The 25,412-nt window shown below is 34.4% G+C and overlaps 1 protein-coding gene and 1 pseudogene across 5 annotated transcripts in view; both read right to left on the reverse strand.

Moving 5' to 3' along the window:
• Positions 1–25,412, reverse strand: part of MIB1 (mindbomb E3 ubiquitin protein ligase 1) — a 114,924-nt gene that overhangs the window by 60,225 nt on the left and 29,287 nt on the right. For 4 of the 5 annotated variants that reach the window (XM_023530819.1, XM_023530820.1, XM_011360448.2 and 1 more), the window contains exons 4-8: positions 20,899–21,003; positions 18,587–18,653; positions 17,117–17,321; positions 4,288–4,471; positions 1,251–1,395 (exon numbers count right to left, since the gene is read on the reverse strand). In XM_023530819.1, the coding sequence (XP_023386587.1) occupies positions 1,251–1,395; positions 4,288–4,471; positions 17,117–17,321; positions 18,587–18,653; positions 20,899–21,003 (706 nt within the window). The remainder of the gene's footprint in view (positions 1–1,250; positions 1,396–4,287; positions 4,472–17,116; positions 17,322–18,586; positions 18,654–20,898; positions 21,004–25,412) is intronic. The other variant, XM_023530821.1, reaches the window with a different exon arrangement.
• LOC111739884 lies at positions 20,359–20,477 on the reverse strand (annotated as a pseudogene).

Here is a 25,412-nt window from a genome sequence, read left to right on the forward strand (position 1 = left end):
TACAAACTTCCTTTCAGGTTTTAAGCATACTCACTGACTCTCTGAGCTCAATGTTACAGACCTAAGAGTAAATTAACAGATCAATGACTATGATTCAAAAGCAATGTAATCCCTATAATATCAGAGAAAATATTTTAGGGACAAACCAATTTTCAGTTGAAAATAGACATCTGCAAGTGTTAATAACATACTTCAAAGGTGTCATTGATCAGTTTTGACTAAAATAAGAAAGAACCAGGGATTTACATAGACCGATTCATAAGATATTTTTTCTAAATAGCATTAATCAGTAGAGCATCTACCCAGTTCTTCTCAATTCTTGAATCTTCTTATTGGAAAGCAAAGAAATCACAAAGTGGGGGAAAGGCCCAAAGCCAAGTCCACATTACTTGAGAGTAGGATATTAACTATCCTTCACTCTTTTAATTTGTATATAGTCAACTTGATGTGATGCCATCTAACCTCAAGGTAAAAATAAACACCACCTGATTTAAACTTTAAGCACACTAGCAAATTACAGCAGAAAAGAGACAGAAGCAGAGGAAGTTAAAAGCAATACAAAATAAAACTGGAGGTCACTCAATGTTTTCCTTTACTTAGTATTTACAGTTATGGTTCTACTTTTCTGGATGACATACATACATCAGTAATTTATAATTTGTTGTAGAATGAACTGAGTCTGTGTATATAATACTGGAGCATAGGAAGGAAAGATTTTGGGTATGAGTTGACCTAAACATCTAGCATATTCATATCACAATACAGTTTTCTACTCATTGCAGCATGAATAATAACTCTTATTGAATAGTAAGAAAAAAAATATGGCTGATATGTAAAAATATTCAGAAAGAAAGCCATCTGCAACCAATGATGTTGGAAATGAAAAGAAAACAGTCTTAGAAAATGATGGTTCTCTGGCACAAAAGTTCTGACTCTTTTCAAAGAGGAGAGTGTTGAATTTCAGGTATCTTAGATTTGATGTGGAGAAATCCTTGATATATCCAAGAAAAAGCATATATTTATGGAACTTTTCCAGTGCCTACCTCTGCCAGAACAAAGGCTGTTCATTGTATGGGGGGAAAAAAAAACTTTTAGTGAAAGTTTAAAAGATAGTTAACATTCAAGTGAAGTTATGTGATCTAGGAGAAAACCAGGAACACATACAATATTATCTGTATGAGAACTGGGGAATTAGCAAAGGTTCTAACGTAAACCACATTACTTTTAAAGAAGCATGAGCCAAAACATACCACCAGATGCATTGCTAATGGCTGATCCTGCAGATGCCACCTTAGAAACTGCTGCTGGATTATATGTCCAAGATGTACCACAAACTTCCACCTTTAAGTCACTGTCTGAATAAATCTGTTGTACGCGGCCAACTTTACCTAAAGTCTTTAAGAAAAAGTATATTCATGTTTCCAAGTCTAAAGTATATGCCATAAAAATGTTACCAGTTTTTACATGTTTAAATGATTCATTTTACTTTGTTCTTAAAGAAAAAAACTTTTGAAGGATAACAATATTCAACTGATTAGTTACAAACTTTAATAAATATCCTTAAAAAATATTTCTATAAATAAAACTATACTTCCACAAGAATATAAGAAAATAAATCATGAGTGTCTTTTATTCATAAAAGTTCACAAAATTTTGCTTTTTGATATTCAACCCTTCTTTTTTAACCCCATAAGATATATCTTGAGAACTTACAACGTAACTAGTATAAAATCCATCACCAATCTAGCCTAAAAATATGAAATCTAATTTCTAAAAAAAATATATTTAAACCAAAATGGGTTCAAAACTTACATCTATGTTTAAATCCTTTATGGAATCATGCCTTATTCAAAAACGTAAATGTGCAGAAATAACGTGCTTATTTAATATGGAATAAAAAGGGCAATCAGGTATAGGATAACCAGCAACAGCATCTCTTACCATGTGGCAAATGCTTTACATATATTGACTCACCTAATACTATAACCCTGAAAGTTAAGTGCTGTTATTAGTCCCATTTCAAAATCAGTTCCAAAACTCATTCTCTTAAGCACAACAGAATAGCAAATAACACTAGAAAATTAGTGAAGAACAGTGATACCTGACTACTACTTTCTAACACAAAGAAGAAATTGCCCTTGATTTATTTTCTCTTTTGACCTCTTCGTAGCATCCAACCCCAACTTCCAGAAACTACTCCCTTGATTTTGGGATGACAGTCTAATCTTTCTGCCTGTTCCATTCTCTACTCACTGGCTCCTTTTCCTTCTTCAAGTCCTTAAATCTGTTCATTCTCCCCAAATTTTATTCCTGCATTTTTACTCTTCTTGAAAACTTAATCTACTTTGACAACTATCATCTTATATTCAAAGACTCCAAAATATACTTCTCTAGCCCTGTTTAACCCTCCCCTTGCCCCACAATACACACCAATTTTAACTTCTCATTAGACATTTTCACTGGGAATCTTCCATCATATCAAACTCTATGAGGCTGCATTCTTTGTTTCCTCCCTCCTAAACTGTTCATTATAGAAAATCTCAAACACATAAAAGTAGACAATAGTATATTAGCTCCTCATTTACCCATCAACCAGTTTTAACAATTTTCAGCTCATGGTCAATCTTGTTTTCCCCTACCCATTCTCCCTTCCTATCTTATTTCATCATGTAAACTCTTTTTAAAAAACATATCTACAATACTATTATCAACCGGCCCCAAATTATCAATAACTCTAACATGAAATACCAGCCAGTGTTCAAATTACCAACTGCCTCATAAATGATAAAATTTTTAGTTTCTTTAAATCAAGTTCCAAGTAAAACCTATACTTTTGCTCTGCAAATTATTTGTTGAAGAAATAGGGTTATTTATCCTATAAAGTTTCTTACAATTTGAATTTTGCTAATTGGTATAGTTTAATAGATTCATCTGTCTTTGTATTTGGTAACTGCTAGATCCTTTTAATATGATCTAAAAATCTTCATTAGCTTCCTTGCTATCTGGTATGAGGCTCATCTTGTTTATTTCCTGTCAAAGAGCTAGAATTAACCATTTTTCCAAAGAGCCTTAGTTCTTTACAGAAGGAAAGACTATTTCAAGACCATAATCTGAGCACTAAGGTTGGTTATTGTTACTGGAATGGTCACTGTTTCTAGGTATTTTCATGGACGGAGCTAGGAAATGGGTATGGGTATGGGAGTTGTTTTGTTTTAAAAGATAAAATAAATCATGAGTTCAAACACTCTTCCAATTCAAATCTAAGACTACAGAGTTTTTACATAACCTCTTTTATATTACATCTGTATCTCCTTTTCCCACTCTAATCATTCTGGTTCTCAAGGTCACTGGAGATAACAGAATTAGAATTATCATATAACCACTTTTTTTTTTGTCATGTTACATAAACGACAATCTCAAAATAAAAACATTAATACTATCGCAATTAGATTTCTGAAAATTATTTAATATTTCTTTTCCCATGCAGTTCTGTAGTGTATATTCTTCCCATAAGGATATAAAGATAAATTACTGTGTTTAAAAATCACCTGGAATTTTCTCTCTGTATGACAATGAGACACACTCAGGTTTATTTGTTTCATTTTATTTTCTACTTTTAGAAGTTTCCTTTTTGAATTTGATTTTGTTTTATAATTGTATAAAATACATACATGGTTTCAAATCTATAAAACAAGACATATTCAAGGACACCTTCCTTCTACTTTGATCCCCTATATCATATTCAACTTTTTATATATGAATACTTTTTTAACTTTATGATTAAACTTTCCATTTTTTAAATATAAAGATTGTATTAAAATTTTATATTAAACTATATTGTCCTAATATTATAATAATAGCCATATACATATATGTGCATATACATATATACGCAGATTCTCATTTCCTCTTTTAAAATTATTTATGTATTATCTATTGGTCTCCTAGTATATACAATACTGAAATTAGTCATTCATGTGTTCTTCTACTTACCTTGTGTCTCCCGTAATAATTTTAAATAATAATATTTAGTCCCACTGCCCTATCTCTACATTATATTTTCCACTAACAGCTCTATCAAAAATACTAACTGTAGCCTTTTTTGGACCTTCTCTGGCTAATTTAACTGAAATAAATTGAAAAATAAAAGGCATAAGTATGCCTAGCTGCCAATGAATATAATTCTTGAAGGATTATGCTACTTTCATTTCTAAAAATTAAAGTATCTTTAAAAACTACATAAGCATAATATAATTCCTAATCCAAAACTATTTTCTATATACTTACTGGAAGCATAGCTTCAGCCCATTCTCCGTGTCCTCTTTGTAGAAGTTTAATTCTTTCCAGATCATAACAAACTTGTACAAGATCACCAACTTGAAACTGTGAGGTGCCTCCTTCTGCACCTTGAGCAGCATCCCCGCTTCGGACAATGTTTGCTTTAGTGAGAACAGCAGGATTGAACGTCCACCTAAAGATCAAAGCCAAAACTCAAAATGGGTAAGTTTATTTTAACACAACATTTTTTGTTAAACATTGCAGGGTGAAAAGTCTTACAACATAAACAGTAAAACAATCCTTTGCAATTACATCCTGAATGATCTTTCTTTTTATAATTTTATAACACAAATTTGGAAAAAGTCGTCATAGTCTTACCACCCTAATATATTTCTGTCTAGATTTATTCTCCACTGCATGTTTTAAAAAATTGTTATAAAATACATAGTCATTGTTAAAAATTAAAACATTTCAGAAACACATAAAGTGTGTGATCTTTGAGAAGGAATATATCTGCCAAGGATTCCTCGTGGTTAACTGAACCCAAATTCATAACCAGAGTTTAGCAGCCTTTGCTGATAGAGGCCTCTCATGCACACTGCATAGAAGGGAAAATCCACAGACAGCTACTAGCCTCCTGCACTGTGTTCCTGCCCTCTGAGTCAACCCTTAGGAAGGCGCTCCTGGTATCTTCTTTTGACCAATGGATTGAGAACTGCCCTGTCTATAAGAGCTGAGTAGCTATTCCTCTTTTGCCTCTACATAGGCCAACCAGAACACACAACTCTGCCTAATCAGTACCATACTATTTGGACCAATCCAATCAGAACTGTGCAATGTGAACTCATTTGCATAAAAATGGACAGATCGGGAACCAGGGCAGGAAAGGTGGCCTGCCCTTTGACTGGGTGGAGCCTACTTTTGGCTTCTACCAGAGGCTGCATTTGTTTCGCAAACTCTTCATCTGAATAAAATTTCTCCTCTTTCCACATCTCAGACTGGGAATTTCTGCTGACAAACGAAAGTTCCATTTTATACATCATGCCTGGATCATCATTCCCCACCCTACTAGAAACCACTGTTAATATTCTATTGTATATCCTTGCAGATCTTTTATCAATATGCTGAGTAGTAGTCATAATGTAGAGAGTTTTCTTTTCCATAAATGGAATCATATAATTCTGACTTCTTTTTTCTTAGAGAATGCATCTTGGAAGATTTATTTTTTAATTTCACAGGCATGGACCTATTTATTTCAATTTAATGGCTACAGAATATTCCATAGCATGAAAATACACTAATGTACTTAACCTGCTTCCTACTATCATTTACAGTATTTCCAAATTTTCACTATCGTAAACAATAAAGAATATCCTTTTATGTATATCTTGTCCACATGAGGTCAGTATTTCATTAGAGATTCTTAGAAGAACTAATCAAAGTATGCATTTGTTTATAATTCTGATAGAGCCAAACTGCTCTGCAAAGAGTACACCATTTCCCCATACCACTGCCAATCTCATAAAAATAGTATTTAGTTTTAATATGTCATGCTTGGGCATTTTACATGATTGTAATCACTGTAGCAAAAACAAATTTGGGATCTAATTTCTTTCCTATACATAAGCATTTTTCTGTGCTGCTACCATTTTCATAATGACCATTTTATTGACTATTTAATATTCCATTAAATAGTTGTACCACAATGTGTAACACATTTCCCCTAGCTCCAAATAGCACTCCAAAGAAAAAAGGTTCCCCAGTCAAATAAGCTTTTACAATATAGTCATTAGCACATAAAAACTTTGAGAAAGGTCACAATATATAAAAACCTGTTTACTAAAATCTGTAACCATGCAAACTTGGCTTTCTAAAGCAACCACAAAAACAAGTGCCTCTGACAAGTTAAAAATAAAAATAAGATGCACGAAGTTTTCTTTTCAGTTTTATCAATCACAATGCCCTTTACCTCACTCAATGTTCCAGAATTTACAAGACCTATTAGGGTGCATGAACACAGCAGTATTTATTCAAATTGTTCCCTCTGCCTACAGTGTTAACCTGCCTTAGTGAAAACCAAGTCAATCTTTCAAACTTATTCTAATTGTAATTTTCTCTCTGAAGTTTTCTATCATTTGCCCAGCTGAAATGACCACTCTTCTTTCGTACCTTCAGAATATCCTGAATACTCACCTATCATAATTACTTACAACACTATAGTAGTTATTTCCAGTTTTACCTATCTAAACTAAAAGAGAATCCCTCCAAAGCAGGAGACCATGTCTTAATTGTTGTTTTAATTGCAGCCCTAATCCTAGGGCCTAACACAGTACTTAGTAAGTTAGTACTTAATAAATTTTTGTTGAATTAAAAAAAACGATTATTTTCTAGAATTCAAATGTCATTATTACTCTTAACACCATTGCCCAAGAAAGAGTTTTAACCAAAAAAGAATTCTGTGAGTAATACTCCTAATTTGTGTTAACCTAACATTTCCAAATAAGGTAATATTTAACACAAAATATGTTAGTATATGCTAATCCAAACTTAAACTGTTAAGATTTTTTCTTTTTATTAACAGCTTTATTGAGATATAATTCACACACCATACAATTCGTTCACTTAAAGTATATAATTCAGTGGTTTTTTGTATATTCAGAGTTGTACAACCAAGCACTGCTAATTTCATTTTCATCACCACAAAATGATACCCCCTAATTATTAGCAGTCACTCTGCATTCACTCCCTCCCTAGGCCCAACAACTAGTAATATACTTTGTTTCGATGGATTTGCTTATTCTAGACATTTTATATAAATAAAATAACATTATATGTGACCTTTTGTGACTGGCTTCTTTCACTTAGCATAACGCTTCCAAGATTTATCTATGTTGCAACATTATGCCAGTACTCCAATCCTTTTTATGGCCAAATATAATATTCCACTGTATAGACATCATATTTTATCCATTCATCAGCTGACAGACCTTTGGGTTATTTCCACCTTTGGCTGTTATGAATAATGCTTCTACAAATATTCATATACAGGTTTCTGTGTAGACAAATGTTTTCAATTCTCTTGGGTATAAACCTCAGAGTGGTCATATGGTGACTCTATAAACTGTTTTCCACAGCATCAAGACCACTTCACAGTCCTACTATCAATGTATGAGGATTCAGTTCTAATTTTTCTACACCTTCACCAACACTTGTAATTATCTGACTTTTTTATTCTAGTCATTCTAGTAATATGAAGTGGTATCTCATTTGTGGTTTTGAATTGCATTTCCCTAATAACTAATAATGTCGAGCATCTTTTCATGAGTGTATGGAATGTATAGAATGATTTGTGTCATTCCAAAATTAGTATGTTGAAGCTCTAACTCCTAATGTGACGGCATTTGGAGACAGGGCTTTTAAGGAAGTTACTAAGCTAAAATGAGGTCATAAAGGTGGGGTGCTAATCTGACAGGATAGGTGACCTCATAAGACTAGGAAGGGATACTGGAAATGTCTCTTTTTGAGCATGCACAGAGAAAAGGCTATGTGAGGACATAACGAGAAGGCAGTCGTCTACAAGCCAGGAAGTGGTCTCACCGAAACCAACTCTGGTGAAGGCACCTTGACCTTAGACTTCTATCCTCCAATTTATTCATTTTTTCTTTGGCTGTTTCTACTTTAGGTGTCATATCTAAGAAATCACTGTCTAAGCCAATGTCATGAAGATTTATGCCTATGTTTTACTCTAAGAATTTCATATTTTTAGCTCATTTCTAGATCTGTGATGCATTTTGACTTAATACTATATGGTGTGTAGCAGGGGTCCAATTTCATTCTTTTGTACGATGATATCTAGTTGACTCAGCCCTTTTTTTACTGTAGTTTTCTTTTTTTTTTAAGTAAGGTATAACTGACATTAAGCATTGTTAGTTTCGGGTGTACAATACAATGATTTGTATTTGTATACAATGTTAGTACCATTGTAGTACCACAGACTATTCTTTCCTCCATTGAGCTGTGTTGGACCCTTATCAAAAATCAACTGACCTTAAATGCAAGGGCTTATTTCAGGACTCTAAATTTTATTCCATCAATCTACATGTCTATCTTTATGTCAGTAATACATTGATTACTGTAGTTTTGTAGTAAATTTTGAAATCAGAAAATGTGAGTCCTCAAAACTTTGTTCTTCTCTTTCAAATTGTTTTGGCTATTCTGAGTCCCTTGAATTTCCATAAGAATTTAAAGATCAATCTGTGAATTTCTGTTAAAAAAAAAAAAAGGCACTAGGATTTTGATAGGGATTGCACTGAATCTGTCGATTAGTCTGGAAAATATTGCCATCTGTTATAGATTGAATTATGTCTCCCAAAAAGATATGTTGACATCCTAATCCCTGATACCTCTAAATGTGATCATATTTAGAAATAGGGTCTTTACAGATGTAACCAAGTTAAAATGAAGTCATACTGGATTAGGGTAGTCCCTAAATCCAATGACTGGTGTCCTTATAAGGTCACATGAAAACAGCCTTTGATCATTTTCTATGTCAAAGATTTCAGAATTTCCATGAGCTCAATTAACTTCCTTCTATGTCTCCCCAGCGTTCTTTCCCCATGGATGGTTAAGCTACAAATGTTGGCTTGACAAAAATAAAATAGTGAGCTGAGAGATTATTTATGTCTAAGTCTCAAATGATCTCCCTACAACTATCCGAACTTGACTAGAGATTGATTTGAATGCATTTAAAAATAAAATTTGTACCCAGGGGTTAAAAAGGTCATGTGAAGACACAGTGACACACAAATTTACAGGAGAGAAGGCCAGTGAAGACAGAGGCAGAGAAATGAGTGATGCATCTATGAAAGCCAAGGAACCAAGAATTGTTAGCAACCATAAGGTAGGAGAAAGGCATAGAACAGACTGCACTTTAGAGACTCCAGAAGAGCTCGATCTTGATGACACCTTGACTTTGGACTTCTAGCCTCCAGAATAGTGAAAAAATAAATTTCTATTGTTTGAAGCCACTCAGTTTCTAGAAATTTGTTACAGCAACCCTAGGAAACTAATACACCATCTAAACAATATTAAATCTTCCAATCCATAAATATGAGATGTCTTTCCATTTATTTATGTCTTTAATTTCCTTCAACAATGTTTTACAGTTTTCAGTGTGCAAGTCTTATACTTTGGGGGCTAAATTTATTCTTAAGTGTTTTATTCCCTGTGATACTACTGTAAATGGAATTGTTTTCTTAATTTCATTTTCAGATTCTTCATTGCTAGTGTACAGAAATATAATTGCTTTTTCTATATTGATCTTGTATCCGACAACTTTGCTGAACTCATTGATTAGTTCCAATAGTTTGTGTATTCTTTAGGTTTTTTTATACATAAGATCATGTCACCTGTTAATAGAGATAGTTTAACTTCTTTCTTTCTCTTATGTCTTCCTTTTATTTCTTTTTCTTGCCTAACTGCCCCAGCTATACTCTATAGGACAATACTGAATAGAAGTGGGGAGAATAGACAATCTTGTTCTGTTCCTGGTTATAAGGAAAAGGCGTTTAGTCTTTCACCATTAAGTATTATGTTAGCTGTGGGTTCTTCATAAATGCCCTTCACCAGGTTGAAGAAATTCCTTTCCAGTCTTAGTTTATTTAGAGTTTTTATCATGAAAGTGCTGAATTTTGTAAAATGCTTTTTCTGCATCCCCTGATATGATGTTATAAGATTTGAATACAATCAAAAGTTAATTCTACACTTTGGTAAGCAACTAACTAAAATTAACTAAATGTTAATTTTTCTTATTCTCTATATAACCCCTCTATGTACATGTCAGTAATAAAGTTGAAAATCACTCAATTTAACTACTGCTTTTCTTTAAAATACCATAAACATACAAGTAAATTGGATATATTTTGGTCCTTAAGGGCAAATAAATAAAAGGCATAGGCACAATCTCCAAGAAACTCACAACTTAGAGATCAAATAACCATTTTAATATATAATAGGAAACCTAAACAGATGAATAACATATGCATAAACAAAGGAAGGAGAAAGGCAGTTCCCAAAGTATACAAGCTCAATATTTGTAGGATGAAGAGGAGTTAATCTAGAGAAAAAGAAAAGGAGGAAAGGGTATTCTGCATGGAGGCAATGGCATGTGCGAAGGAACAGAAGTGAGGAAATGCATGCAATTCTATATTGCTGAGAAGGCATAGTGTGTGCACACGTCTGTGGCAAGAGAGAGCTGTGTTACCAAGAGATAACAACCCCGGAGACATAAGCCAGAGGAGTCCACATGATCGCAGAACTTTTTGCTACACTTGGACCTAATAATGATACAATGTATTCTGCTCCCTGAAGAAAAAAAGTGCACAGAACATAAAGATATTCATATAAATTCACACACACAGTCTTTTTGTCATTTGTTCCCCTCTACCTTACCAACATATTCTAGATTTTTATCTACCTAGAGCTACCTTTAAAGAGTCTTTAATTATATCATATTATTTGCTTTGTTTAAGGCTTTTTAAAATTTTTTTAAAATTTTTGTTTGTTTATTTGCTTTATATACTAAATTTATTTGCCATTACTGAATATTAAAAAATTATCACCAACCCCTGAGGCAGTCCATGAGGATGTCATGATCCCCCACTACCCCTCTTCCCCGGAGCCCCTCAGCCCCCAGAGACATCACCAAGGCTGAGCCCGGAGCCCCCTGTCTGAGGCATCCACAGTCCGGATCCATTCCCCTCCCTCTCGTCCCAGGTACGGGCCAGGCAGGCAGCCGTGGCAGGTGTGCATTGAAATTACAACCGAATTATAAAATGATCTACATGGAGAATCACCTGAAATCCAACTGATCATAACACCTACATCTGATAATATAAAGAAACCACATCAAAGCCACAGGAACACCCAAGCCAGAAGTTGCAGCAAAACTGAGGCTGTATTAGCCGAATGGACCTTGTCTCCCTGAAATCCCACTTCACCCAAGCCACAAAGTACCTGCAGCCTATTGACAAGCAGCCTCTTGTGCCCTGTTTGGCTCTGGGGTTGTGCAGTTAGCACAGGCAACAGACCTTGGCTAGTGCAATAAGTGCATTTCAAGGAAAACAGTTGTGGGCAGACCACTGCTGCCTATACGAGCTGCAATATCTCTTGAAGGGATTGCAGGAGTCTGTATTGGCCTGATGACCCTTGGTTCCCTAAGCTCCTGCCCCATCAAATACACAAAGTGCCCACTGCACATTGATAGGCGTATGCCCCTGAAGTGGGGTAGCGCATTTAGGCCCAGGGTGGGCAGCAGCTGACCTTGTTGCAATTGGAGTGATACAGGGAGCCACAGAGACAGTGTTGGCATGTAAACTGACACTGTAGTGGCAGGGGAAAATTTACTCAATAGACCCAGGAGACTCCCAGGGTCCCTGCGCCACCCAACACGAATATCACCCAGAGGCTCATCCAGTTTCAGAGACTTACAGGCAACTGACAGGCAGTGTCAGGCACTGAAGAGCACTGGTCCCTCTGCTAAACTGTCCTAGGTCAGAGACGGGGAATAACCAACCGCTGCCTACAGTGTTGTCTCTTCCACTTACCTATAGATCCAGCATAGGCAACAACCATCTGCAGATGACTTTGTAGTTCTCACCAGGTAGCCCTGAGCAATCGAAAGCAGCGGCTGACTTTGACTTATGGAGGAACCCCTCCCAAGGGGCCACAAAACCAACGCATCTGGAGGCTGGCACCAGACCACAATGGAGCAACTCCTGACTAGTCCCTTTAGTGATATACACAAAGGGTGGTTGCAACACAAGTCCGCTAGAGCAAAACTAACTCAGTGGGGTCAGTACCCACACGACAACTTTTATCCTGAAACAACAGGAAAAAGCTCCAGAAAATAAACTAAATGAAATGAAGGCAAGCAACCTACCAGAGACAAAGTTCGAAATAATGATTATAAGGATGCTCAACAAACTTATGGGGAGAATGAATGAGCATAATGAGAACCTCTACAGTATGAAAAAGGACATAGAAACCATAAAAAAGAACCAGACTGAAATGAGGAATACACTAGAAGGATTCAACAGTAGACTGGACGAAGCAGAAGACTGAATCAGCGAATTGTAAGACAAGGTAACAGAATACACCCAATCAGAACAACAAAAAGAAAAAAAGAATTTTAAAAATTGGGGATAGTTTAAGAGACCTCTGGGACAACATGAAGCGTAAAAATATCCAGATCATAGGAGTACCTGAAGAGCAAGATAGAGAGCAAGGGATTGAGATTCTATTTTAAGAAATAATGACGGAAAACTTCCCTAACCTGGCAAAGGAATTAGACATACAAGTTCAGGAGGCACAAAGAGTTCCAAACAAGAGGAATTCAAACAGACCTACACCAAGACACATATAATTAAAAATGCCAAAGGTCAAAGACAAAAAGAGAATCTTAAAAGCGGCAAGAGAAAGGAAGCTGGTTACTTACAAGGGTACCCCCATAAGAATGTCTGTTAACTTTTCAATGAACTTTGCAGGCCAGAAGGGAATGAAAAATAAGAATCTACAACCATGAACACTCTACCTAGCAAGGCTTTCGATTAAAATGGAAGGTGAGATAAAGAGCTTCCCAGACAGAAAAAACCTTAAAGAATTCATCACCAATAAGCCAGCATTACAAGAAATGTTAGAAGGTCTTCTGTAAAAAGAGAAAGAATAAAAAAGAAAATAGAAATAACAAATATGAATAATAAAATGGCAGTAACAATGTACCTATCAGTAATCATTTTAAATGTAAACAAATTAAACGTTCCAATCAAAAGACATACGGTAGCCAAATGGATAAGAAAACAAGACCCATGCATATGCTGTCTACAAGAGACCCACTTCAGATCAAACGCCACTTATAGACTGAAAGTAAAGGGAAAAAGATATTTCGCGCAAACAAAAATGAAAAAAAAGCCGGGGTAGCAATACTTATATCAGATAAAATAGACTTTAAAACAAAAGCTATAATAAGAGACAAAAACGGGCATTACCTAATGATAAAGGGAGCAATAAATCAAGAGGACATAACCCTAGTAAACATATACGTACCCAACACAGGAGCATCTACATACATAAAGCAATTATTGCCTGACATAAAAGGAGAGATCAATCGTAATATACTCATAGTAGGAGATTTTAACACCCCATTGACACCAATGGACAGATCTTCCGGGCAAAGAATCAACAAGGAAACAATGGGCCTAAAAGACACACTAGACCAGGTGGACTTAACAGATATTTTCAGAGCATTTTACCCCAAAGCAACAAAATATACATTCTTCTCAAGAGCACATGGAACATTTTCAAGGACAAAGTACATGTTAGGTCACAAATCAAGTCTCAATAAATTTAAGAAGACTGACATCACATCAACCATCTTCTCTGGTCACAATAGTATGAAACTAGATATTAACTACAAGAAAAAAACTGGAAAATACACAAACACATGGAGGCTAAATAACATGCTACTAAACAATGAATGGGTTATTAATGAGATCAAGGAAGAAATCAAAAGATATCTAGAGACAAATAAAAATGAAAACACAACGCTCAAAATCTATGGCGAACACAGTGAAAGCAGTCCTCAGAGGGAAATTCATAGCAATACAGGCCTACCTCAAGAAACAAGAAAAAAGCTCAAATAAACAATCTAACCTTACAATTAAAAGAACTAGAAAAAAAAACAACAACAAAGCCCAAAGTGAATATAGGAAGGAAAGAAATAATAAAGATCGGAGTGGAAAATAAATGAAATAGAGTCTAGGAAAACAATACAAAAGATTAATGAAACCAAGAGATGGTTCTTTGAAAGGATAAACAAAATTGACAGACACTGAGCCAGACTCATCAACGAAAAAAGAGAGACGACTCAAATAAATAAAGTCAAAAATGAAAGAGGAGAAATAACCACAGACTCCACAGAAATACAATGGATCATAAGAAAATACTATGAGCAATTATATGCCAACAAATTGGACAATCTGGAAGAAATGGACACATTCCCAGAAATATACAATCTCCCAAGACTGAGTCAAGAACAAACAAAAAACCTAAACTGACCAATTACCACTAATAAAATAGAATCAGTAATCAAAATCTCTCAAAAAACAAGTCCTGGACTAGATGGCTTCATAGGTGAATTTTGCCAAACATTCAAAGAAGAGTTATCACCTATTCTTCTCAAACTATTCCAAAAAATTCAACAAGAGGGAAGGCCCCCTAACTCCTTTTATGAGGCCACCATTACCTTGATTCCAAAACCAGACAAAGACATTACAAAAAAAGAAAACTATATGCCAATATCTTTTATGAACATTGATGCAAAAATCCTCAATAAAATATTAGCAAACCGAATTCAGCAATACATTAAAAATATCATACACCATGATCAAGTTGGATTTATTCCCAAGATGCCAGGTTGGTACAATATCTGCTAATCAATTAATGTGATACACCACAATAATAAATTGAAAGATAAAAACCATATCATATCAATAGATGCAGAAAAAATGTTCGACAAAATCAAGCATCCATTTATGATAAAAACTCAGCAAAGTGGGAACAGAGGGAACATACCTCAACATAATAAAGGCCATATATGACAAATTTACAGCTAACACCATACTCAATGGGGAAAGGCTAAAAGCATTTTCCTTAAGATCAGGAACAAGACAAGGATGCCAACGTTCACCACTCTTCTTCGACATTGTATTGGAAGTCTTAGCCACAGCAATAAGACAAGAAAGAGAAATAAAAAGCATCCGAATTGGAAAGGAAGAAGTAAACTCTCGTTATTTGCCGATGACATGATATATAGAGAATCCCTAAAGATTCCAAAAAACTGTTAGAACTGATCAATGAATTCAGTAAAGTAGCAGGTTACAAAATAAATATTCTAAAGTCAGTGGCATTTTTATACACCGATGATGTACTTTCAGAAAGAGAAATTAAGAAAACAATCCCACTTACAACTGCGTCAAAAACTATAAAATACCTGGGAATCAAATTAACCAAGAAGGTAAAAGGCTTATTTTCAGGAAATTACAAGTCATTGAAAAAAGAAATTGAAGAAGATACAAATAAATGGAAGCATATATCGTGTTCATGGGCAGGAAGAATCAACGTCGTCAAAATGGCCATAGTATCCAAAGCAATCTATAGATTCAATGCAATCCCTATCAAAATATTAACAGCAACTTTCAGAGAGCTAGAACAATCCTAAAATTGATATGGAGCCATAAAAAACTCCGAATTGCTACGGCAATCTTGAGAAAGAAGAACAAAGTTGGAGGTATCACACTACCTGATATCAAACTATACTACAGGGCTACAGTAATCAAAACAGCGTGGTACTGGCAAAAAAAAAAAAAAAGATACGCTTATCAATGGAACAGAATAGAGAGCCCAGAAATAAATCCACGCCTACACTCTCACTTAATATATGGCAAAGGAGGCAAGAATATACAATGGGGTAAAGACAGTCTCTTCAATAAATGGTGATGGGAAAATTGGACATGTAAAAAAAGGAAAGTGGACTACCTTCTTACACCGTATATAATAGACTCAAAATGGATTAAAGACTTAAATGTAAGACTCAAAACCATAAAACTTCTAGAAGAAAACATAGGCGGTAAACTCTCTGATATTACTAATAGGAATTTCTTTTCAGCTATATCTCCTCAGGCAAGGGAAACAAAAGAAAAAGTAAACAAATGGGACTACATCAAACTAAAAAGTTTTTGTACGGCAAAAGAAACCATCAACAAAACAAAAAGACAATCGACTGTTTGGGAGAAGACATTTGCTGATAAGGGGTTAATATCCAAAATTTATAAAGAACTTATACAACTCAACAACAAAAAGAACAAACAGTCCAATTAAAATATAGGCAGCAGATCTGAACAGATACTTCTCCAAAGAGGAAATACAGATGGCTAACAGACATATGAAAAGATGTTCAAGGTCGCTAACAATCAGAGAAATGCAAATTAAAACCACAATGAGATATCACCTCACACCTGTCAGAATGGCTATCATCAATAAATCAAAAAACAGCAAGTGTTGGCAAGGACGTGGAGAAAAGGGAACCCTCATATATTGTTGGTGGACTGCAAATTGGTACAGCCACTATGGAAAACAGTAGAGGTTTCTCGAAAAATTAAAAATGGATATACCTTTTGACCCAGCAATTGCACTTCTGGGTATTTATCCAAAGAAAACCAAAACAATAATTTCTAAAGATCTATGCACTCCAATATTCATGGCAGCACAATTTACAATAGCCAAGATATGGAAGCACCTAAATGCCCATCAACAGACGATTGGATAAAGAAATTATGGTTCATATATACAATGGAATATTACTCAGCCTTTAAAAAAATGAGGTTATTATGCTGAATGAAATAAGCCAGAGAAAGATAAATAACATATGATTTCATTTATATGCGGAATCTAAGGAACAGAAAGAACAAACTAATCAAAAACAGACTCACAAATATAGTGGACAATTTGGTGACAGATAGAGGGAAGGGGTTTCGAGGGCCTGGGAAATGGGGTGAAAAGTTAAGAAAGTACAAATTAGTAGTTGATAGAAAGTCACGGGGATGGGGAGCATAGCAAAAGGAATGCAGTTAGCATTAATATGATGGCTAGGTGGAGGGCCAGGGGAAAGAAAAAGCAACTGGGAGGATCGTTTTATGAACTATATAGATGTCTAACCAATGTATTATATACTTGAAACTAATTTAAATAAATAATTTTTTTAAAAAAAGGAAATATCACCAACCTATTGCCACTTGGATACTGAACTACAATGTCATGATCTTCATCAATGCCACACACAGTTCCAGTTGTAGTTAAAGTCTCAAACATGCCATCAGTCCATCCTCCATGACCATGCTGCAAAGACTGTACAATTTCTAGGTCAAGATCTATATTTACCAGGTCACCAATCTGCAATCCACCAGGATTCCTGTTACCATTCTGCTCACCTGTAATTGCAGAGGGAGTTGACAAAGGAAAAGGAAAGTCACAGCGACAACATGCAACTGCATTATTTTTAAACAAGAAAAAGCTCTAGATTTTTACTTTCTGTTACTACCTAATCCTAAAATGTTTTGAGAATATGCTATATCAGATTCTAGAACTAGAGATCTTTAAAATAAAACTTCAGACTCAAAAAATGAAATAATATGATGAATTACAACGATGACTGAACAGTAATAGAATCTATAAAAGACTATGCAACCCTACATCAGAATACAAAGCTCTGGGTACTGAAAATATTCACTTTTCTGCATGAAAGACCTGTTGTCTATCACTGCATCAATGCCATAATAACTACAGACCATTAAAGAGAAATATGGAATCATTTTTTACAATGAAGTGCTTAATACTTTTTTTTAACCAAAGGTTTTTGTGATTTTTACATAAAGACCATTTTTAAATATTTCAAAGTCCATTCCCTAGATTATTTTCAAAGCTAGTAGTGGGATAAAGGATTCATGATCATAAAACACTACGATAAGAGATTCAAAATGTGTATGTTGATTCTACACTTTTCTTGTGACGGCAAGACACAAAGTTTCTGAAAGCAAGAGAAATGGATGATCTCATCAAAAATATAGATTATTCTTTTACAGCACTTTTTGGCAAAAAGGCAAATCCAATAATTATTTAGAAAGAAGAACACAGTTCACATGAGTGAGAAAGGAAAGCATTCAGAGACTAAAGGCTTAATCAAAAGAATGTGGTAAATGTTCATCACGGCAACAATAAAAATCTATAAAATAAAAATTTTGGTTTTCTTATTCTTTTTTTATTTTAACGATATGTAAAATTATATGTATTATATTACCCTAATCTTGGAGCTGTTCTCGTATTAAGAAGGCAATTTTACACAAATTCTAAGGAATTTATAAACTTTAAATTGTCAGATCCTATTCTCAGTAGCGTAAGAGATATGACATTGATAATCTAACACAAAATTTTTCAACAATATAAGTTTATGGTTAAAAGACAAAAGTTTCAAACATATTATGACATAAATGGCATCTCAGTTCTCAAGCTATGACAATTCAATGTCTACATAAATCATCGAAAAAGAACAATTTTTTAAAACCAAAATAAAATCAAAAAGTTACTTCTTTAAATATCTTTAATGGTAAATAGTTTTTAAGAGTTCGATTTAAACATTTTTCTGATCCCATGAACTCTGACCCATTATTTAGTAATTTTCTCTAGTCTACTAACTCACCTAGCACAGGGCAGTGATCTCTGTAAAACGAACCTCCTTTGGCATCCTGGACACACTTTAGATCAGACTAAGAAGAAAAGAAACCAGAAAAATCACCCCTGAAAACTTCAAATATAGCTCAGTACCTAAAATAGGCAAAAACATTCATTTAAAACATATCCTCAGCAGAAGTCAAAAGTCACACTAAACATTGCTTTCAAAAGCACCCATTAAAAACTAAACCTGATCTTCAGATAGGTCATACTTTACTTACTTTTAGCTTCTTTTAAAGTTCAAAATTAAAATGCTTGGATCTTTACCATTATATTTTCAGAAACACATGCTAAAAAAGGAGAAGAGGGGACTATAACGAATATCTACTATTTAAAATGTACATAAACACATTTCATTTTTAAAATATTTATACCCAAAAAGAATTCATTTGATTTTTCTAATCAATTTTATGAAATATAGAACAAAGTACAGTCTTTTTATTCTTTGCTCAATTTTCCTATTTACATCAGCTTTTGTGCTTACTTCGCCATAACATGATTAAGCTAAGTTCTTTTCCACTTAGCTTGTATAAGAAAACAAATTACTATTTCAGTATCTGAATGGGGAGGCAGGTGTCATATAATGAAAAAGTACAAAAAATGTGAACTTAGAAGAGCAACCTAGGAGGCTACCGTGAAAAAGCAGATTTACTTATAGTGCCTAATAGTACCTGATATATAGGTATATATAGATATATATGATCAGTATATTCTCACTCTATTAAGGAAAGGAGCTCCTTTATACACACACACACACACACACACACACACACACACACACACACACACGGAACCAAACTCTTTTACAGCTCCTTTGCCACTAGAGCATCGCATTAAGCTAAATCCTAGCCAAAGAGACACAGTGGTCAGATTGTTTTAGTATGATACTTAGACCCAGCAATTTCACTTCTGGGAATCTATCCAAAAGAAATACACCCATAAATGTGCAGAGACACATGCATGAGGATACTTGCTGAAACACTGCTTGCAACAATGAAAAAACCCAACCCAGATACCTATCAACAGAAATCTCATTAAATAAATAGCATAACCATACAAAAGAGTATTATTTATCCAACAAAAAAAAAAAAAATGGGATCTATATATATATAATATTTATTAAGTACCTGAGCACATATAGAATGTAAGGCTTCATTTGAAGCAAGTTAAATAATCAATAGGCATCCTATAGAAATTCACAGTTTAAAAATGAAGAAGCATGAAGATAATAAAGGAAACCTGATAACCAATGATATATACAATTATAAATACTAGCAGGTAAAGTAGTTGTTTAGAGTCACATGGCTAGCTTTTAGACATAAATGGAATAAATTAAGGCAAAGAGACAGTGGGATATTTTTCTCTTCCTAATGAGAGCGATCAAACAGTTGAAAAAAATGAAATTTAAAGAATTCTTTGAATGAGGAATATATTCAAAATGGAAAGAATATAAAAGGCATATATTAGCATTAATATAATATTTAATTATACTCTAAATTAAATAGCTGGGGTCAACATTTGAACAACGATCCATGAAGAGCAGAAATATAAGGCAATCCACTGAATAAACCACCATTATTTTCCTAAGCACTTAAGTATTCGAAGTGTTTCTAGGTCAATCATTTTCAATTATCAACACTACACTTTAAAAATACAGTGAAAAAGAATCTCCTTAAAAATAATTTTAACACTTACTGTAATTTTTATATATTTTTTTTTCTTTTTTTTTTTTCCTTTTAACGCCTACAGCACTCGGTATTCCTAGGTGGTCTCCCATTCAAGTACTAACCAGGCGCAACCCTGCTTAGCTTCCAAGATCAAACGAAATCAAGCACATTCGGGGTGGCATGGCCGTAGACTGTAATTTATATTTTTATCAAATATACCATAGAACCTCTTCATAATACTCTTCTCTATGTCCATGCCAAGAAGCAGTCTTACCTAACTTTTGATAGATTTCAGTAAATAAAACCCTAACTTACATATAAGGGGTCAGCTCTACACAATCAATATATAGTAAGTTACCCAAAGATTAACCTGCAATATCAGGTTTATTATTTAAATAGTTCAAAAAAACTATAGTAAATATGAAAGGTTATTAAATTATCACTTTATAGATTTCCCCTCCTATTGCATATTCATTATTCAAATGGTTGTACTGTGACAAAAAAGAGATGACAAAAGAATAAAAAATAAAAAATAAAAGAATACAATAAAGTCTATTTGTATTTCCCTTCTTTCATCCATCTAAAATTTTCATCTTTTATTCTGACTACTTACCATGCCCTCAAAGCCAACCCTGTAAAGGTTCTTAGCACCATTATCCCAGAGAACGTATGCTGCGCTATGTGGACTTGATGCACTCCAATCTTGGATTTCCGTTACCTAAGGGAATTTTTTGAAAAAGAATTTTTTAAAAAGGGGAGGACAAAGGTTAGTTCTTTCAATTTTATTTAAATCTTTAAAATCATTTAAGCTATTATCCTATGTAACAGGATTATGAAAAACATTTATTTACCAAATATGTGTCACTTCCATATTTGGTAATTTATAACTGAATTATAGTTAGAGGTATTTTTCCAGAATTTTAATTTTAAACACCATTGTAGAAATTTTAAATTAGGAGGCTTAGTGATTACAGTAGAAAATACACAATAAAAAATTTTAAATCTCTGACCAAATCAAATACCCAGAATGATTCAAGATCAGCCTGCTCCCTGGTCAGCTAAAAGGTGAGAAACAAAGGCTCAAAGGCAATGTTCAAGAAGATGTGAGTGGAATCAAAGTTGTGACGGAGACAAGGAGCAGAAACAAGGAAAAATCGCCCAGTATAAACAAGCCATACAACTATAGGGAGGAATCCAAGAAATCACCCTGCAATGGCAGAAGGTAGGAAAAGGCAAGGACGCGAGGACTCAGTCTCAAGCGGCTGAGTGAGACTAAAGCTGTGGCAGCAGCAGAGGCAGAAGCCTCTTAAAGGGGCTGGTCCATGAGTGGATTTTTGCGGTGACGGACCTGCTCACTCTGAGCATCAGTGCCGATTTGGCGGCGCGCAGGGAGCATCAGGGACTTACAGGGAGGCATTGTCGGAGTGAGGGCCAAGGCAAGTCTCGCTCTCTAGAGACATGCCAGCAGTATCCATTGTTCTCTGTTGAGCCCTCCCCCTACCAGTGTGCTAGACGCAGCGTCCTCATAGCCCTGACGTCATCAAACTGGATAACAGAGGTCGCTCTGCCCAGAGGATTCCCTGAAATTCCACCTACCCCAACTCAGGCCCCACCCAAGCCACATCCGGGTATATACTCAGCGAGTAAGTGCTCCTTGCTGAGCAGTGTCTAGACTCACACTGTAGGCAGCTGGCCTCGGCTTCTGGTGTGGCCTTTTGAGGCAACTATAAGCTCAGCATCTGTGGATTGCTTGCTCAATCTTAACAAGTAGCCCCGGAGGGGCACAGGCTTGGGCTAAGTTTGGCCTTCAGCTGAACCCCTCACAGGACTGTGCCATTAGACGCCTACTTCACAAATCCACACTAAGACCGGGAGACTTAGGAGTTTTGCTTAGTACATAGAAACAGACACGAAAAGACAGCCAAAATGGGAAGACAAAGAAGCAGAAACCATTTGAGAGAACAGAACAGAGATTCAGATATAATGGAGTCAAGTAATCTAACAGGTGTAGAGTTCAAAACACTAGTTATAAAGATGCTCAATTAACTTTTGGGAAGTGCAGATAAATTCAGTGAGAATTTCAACAAAGAGATAAACATAAAAATGGAAATTATAAAAGAATACATTATCTAACATGAGAAATATATTAAGTGGAATAAACAAAGGAATAAACAAAGTGAATAAAGAAGAGGATCAAATGTCCTATCTAGAGAACAGGAAAGCCAATCAGGACACTCAATCAGAATGGCAAGAAAAAAGATGCCAAAACTATAAAAATAATTTAAGGAGGATATGGGACACTATCTACTAAGGCTCCAAATATTAGTCTGATTGGTGTAACTGAAGAAAATCAAGATGTTGAATAGCTGTTTAAAGAAATAATGATGGAAAACTTCCCTAACCTGGTAAAGGAAATGGACATAAAACCCCGGGAAGCTCAGTAAATTCCAAAAATCAGGAATATATCATAATTAAAACACCAAAGATTAAATATAAAGAAAGAATATTAAAAGTAGCAAGAGGAAAAAAGATAATTACTTATAAGGAAACACCCATAAGACTGGCAGGTGATTTCTCAAAATAAACTATGCAGGACAGAAGGGCTTGGCAAAAAATACTGACAAGATGAAGACCCAGGATATACAACCAAGAATAATTTATCCAGCAAAGCTAACTTTTAGAGTTAAGGGACAGAAAAAGAGCTCCCCAGACAAAAATAAGCTAAAGGAATTTATCACCACTAAGTCAGTATTACAGGAAATGTTGGATGGACTTCTTTAAGAAAAAACATGTATCAAAAACAGGAATAAAGAATGGTAACAACTACATTCCTATCAATAAGTACCTTAAGTGGAAAAAAATTAAGTGCTCCAACCAAAAGACATAGAGTGACTGAAAGGATAAGAAAACAAGACCTGTACATATGAAAAGGAAGGGGATGGAAAAAGATATTGCTTTGATGGACCTAGAAGGTATTTAAGTCAGACAGAGAAAGATAAACATTATATGATTTCACTTATATGCAGAATCTAAGGAATAAAAAAGACAAACTAATCAAAAACAGACTCACAAATATAGTGGACAATTTGGTGTCAGACAAATGGGAGAGGAGTTTGGGAGGCTGTAGAATAGGGTGAAGGGCTAAAGAAGTACAAATTAGTAGCTGTTGGATGGTCACAGGGATGAAGAGCATGGCACTGGGAATGCAGTTAGTATTAATACGTGGCTAGGTGAAGGGTCAGGGGAGGGAGGGTGCAATGGGGGGATCATTTTATGAAATATATAGGTGTCTAACCAATGTACTATATACTCGAAACTAAATTTAAAAAATAGGACTCGTTAAAAAAATCTATTATTGTAATTAGCTTGTATTCATAGGTAACTTGCGGAAAACTGATATATTTATAATATTGAAGATTCATATTCAAGAACTTGGGGTACTTGTAGTACCACAATCTTTCAAAATGTTTATAATCTATGATGCGAATGAATGTGAATGTTAGTATATTTCTAAGTATTTTATAAATTGACATTGTGAATGAGAATTTTTTGAATCATATTTTCTGACAGGCTGTTGCCAATAGAAAATCTGTTGCTTTAAAAAAAAAAAAAGACATGAGTGATTTTTTTTCTCCAGCAGTTTTTTCAGTTGTCCCCAAAAGCAGGCCATCTAAGCTAAAACACTATGCCTCCGATGGAAATCCAGATACAATCTCTAGGCCCACATACCACCAAATTGACTGATAAACTCATTTGATAGCTAAAAAAAGTACTAACGTTACTTTGCTTAAGGACCAAAAACCAACTACACAAAAATGACACACAGTAAGCACTAACCTTGGGTATTCTCAAGTAAACCAGTCTACAGCTAAGAATGAGAAGTTAGTTGACACTTATAATCAGCCATCCTTCATAGTTACTTAGAATGCTAGGCTGATATTAAATATAATTTTTAAAGCATGACCTTAAAAATAGACTATTATTTCAAATAAGATATATAATGATCCCTTCATTTTTACCTTGAACTAAAGAAATAATTTCGGAAACTATGTATTTTATGGTGTTTTTGTAGAGATAAAGTCTTTATGTTTAAGATTTAATCAAACATTTGAGAATATTTCAAATTGTCAGTAAATGAGTCCATTCTTTTGCATTTTGAAATAAATTATACATTATAAAAATATAACATACATAAACTTTAAAAAATAAAAAAAATGAATATTACCAGTATTTTTCAAGCTCCCTGTATGGCTCTCATCAATCTCATCCTCTTGCCTTCCAACAGAGAAAACTATCACTCTGAATTTAGAATCCCTCACTGCCTTACTTTGCTTTATGATTTTCGCAACTAACTACTGTATAATCTTACAAAGTAAGTTTCTAACACTTTAAAGTGAAACATGCAATCTTTAGCAAAAAATTCCTTCTGATTCTAATATACTCAGATTCTACTTCATTAGTTTTAAAAAACAATACTAGAGTAAAGTCTATTTTTATAAGGGAGACAAAAAAGCATTTGACTGACTAAAAAACAAAGACTACAAATTTTATTTAAATTAATTCATCTTAAATTTCAAATTGCTTGGGATATAAGCAAGTTCATTAGTAAAGCTCTGAATCACGAAATGAAATTCTTTCATTTGTTAATATGATTTGATTATTGAGGGGGAAACAAAATGAAAGACATAAGAAAATCACCAATGATTTTATACTTTGAATTCTGATTAAGTAATATGTGCAGAATGGCTGCTAAAACCACTAGGTAAAAGGTTAAGAAACTATAAAAGATAAAACTAACAATACCTGCATTCACTGAGCAGGATAATCAGACTTTATGTGACTACTGATGTGATGCAATAGAAAGTACATGGGACCACTTATGAGGTACTCATGCCAAAATAAAATTGAACCTGAATGTAATCAAGCCTCTACATCTAACAATTAGTTTCTAAAAACACAAGGGTTAGAGGAACAAGTTTTAAAATACCATAAAGAATCAATTTGCTAAATCCAAAGAACCTGGCTTCTTCAACAAATAAATCGCATTTTTTAAAATATTGATAATTTTTGAAGTTGGGTGATGAGTGCATGGAAATTTGTTATCAATTTCATTTTTTCTGCTCTAAT

Source organism: Pteropus vampyrus, unplaced genomic scaffold, assembly GCF_000151845.1.
Source record: "Pteropus vampyrus isolate Shadow unplaced genomic scaffold, Pvam_2.0 Scaffold55, whole genome shotgun sequence".
NCBI lineage: Eukaryota > Metazoa > Chordata > Mammalia > Chiroptera > Pteropodidae > Pteropus > Pteropus vampyrus.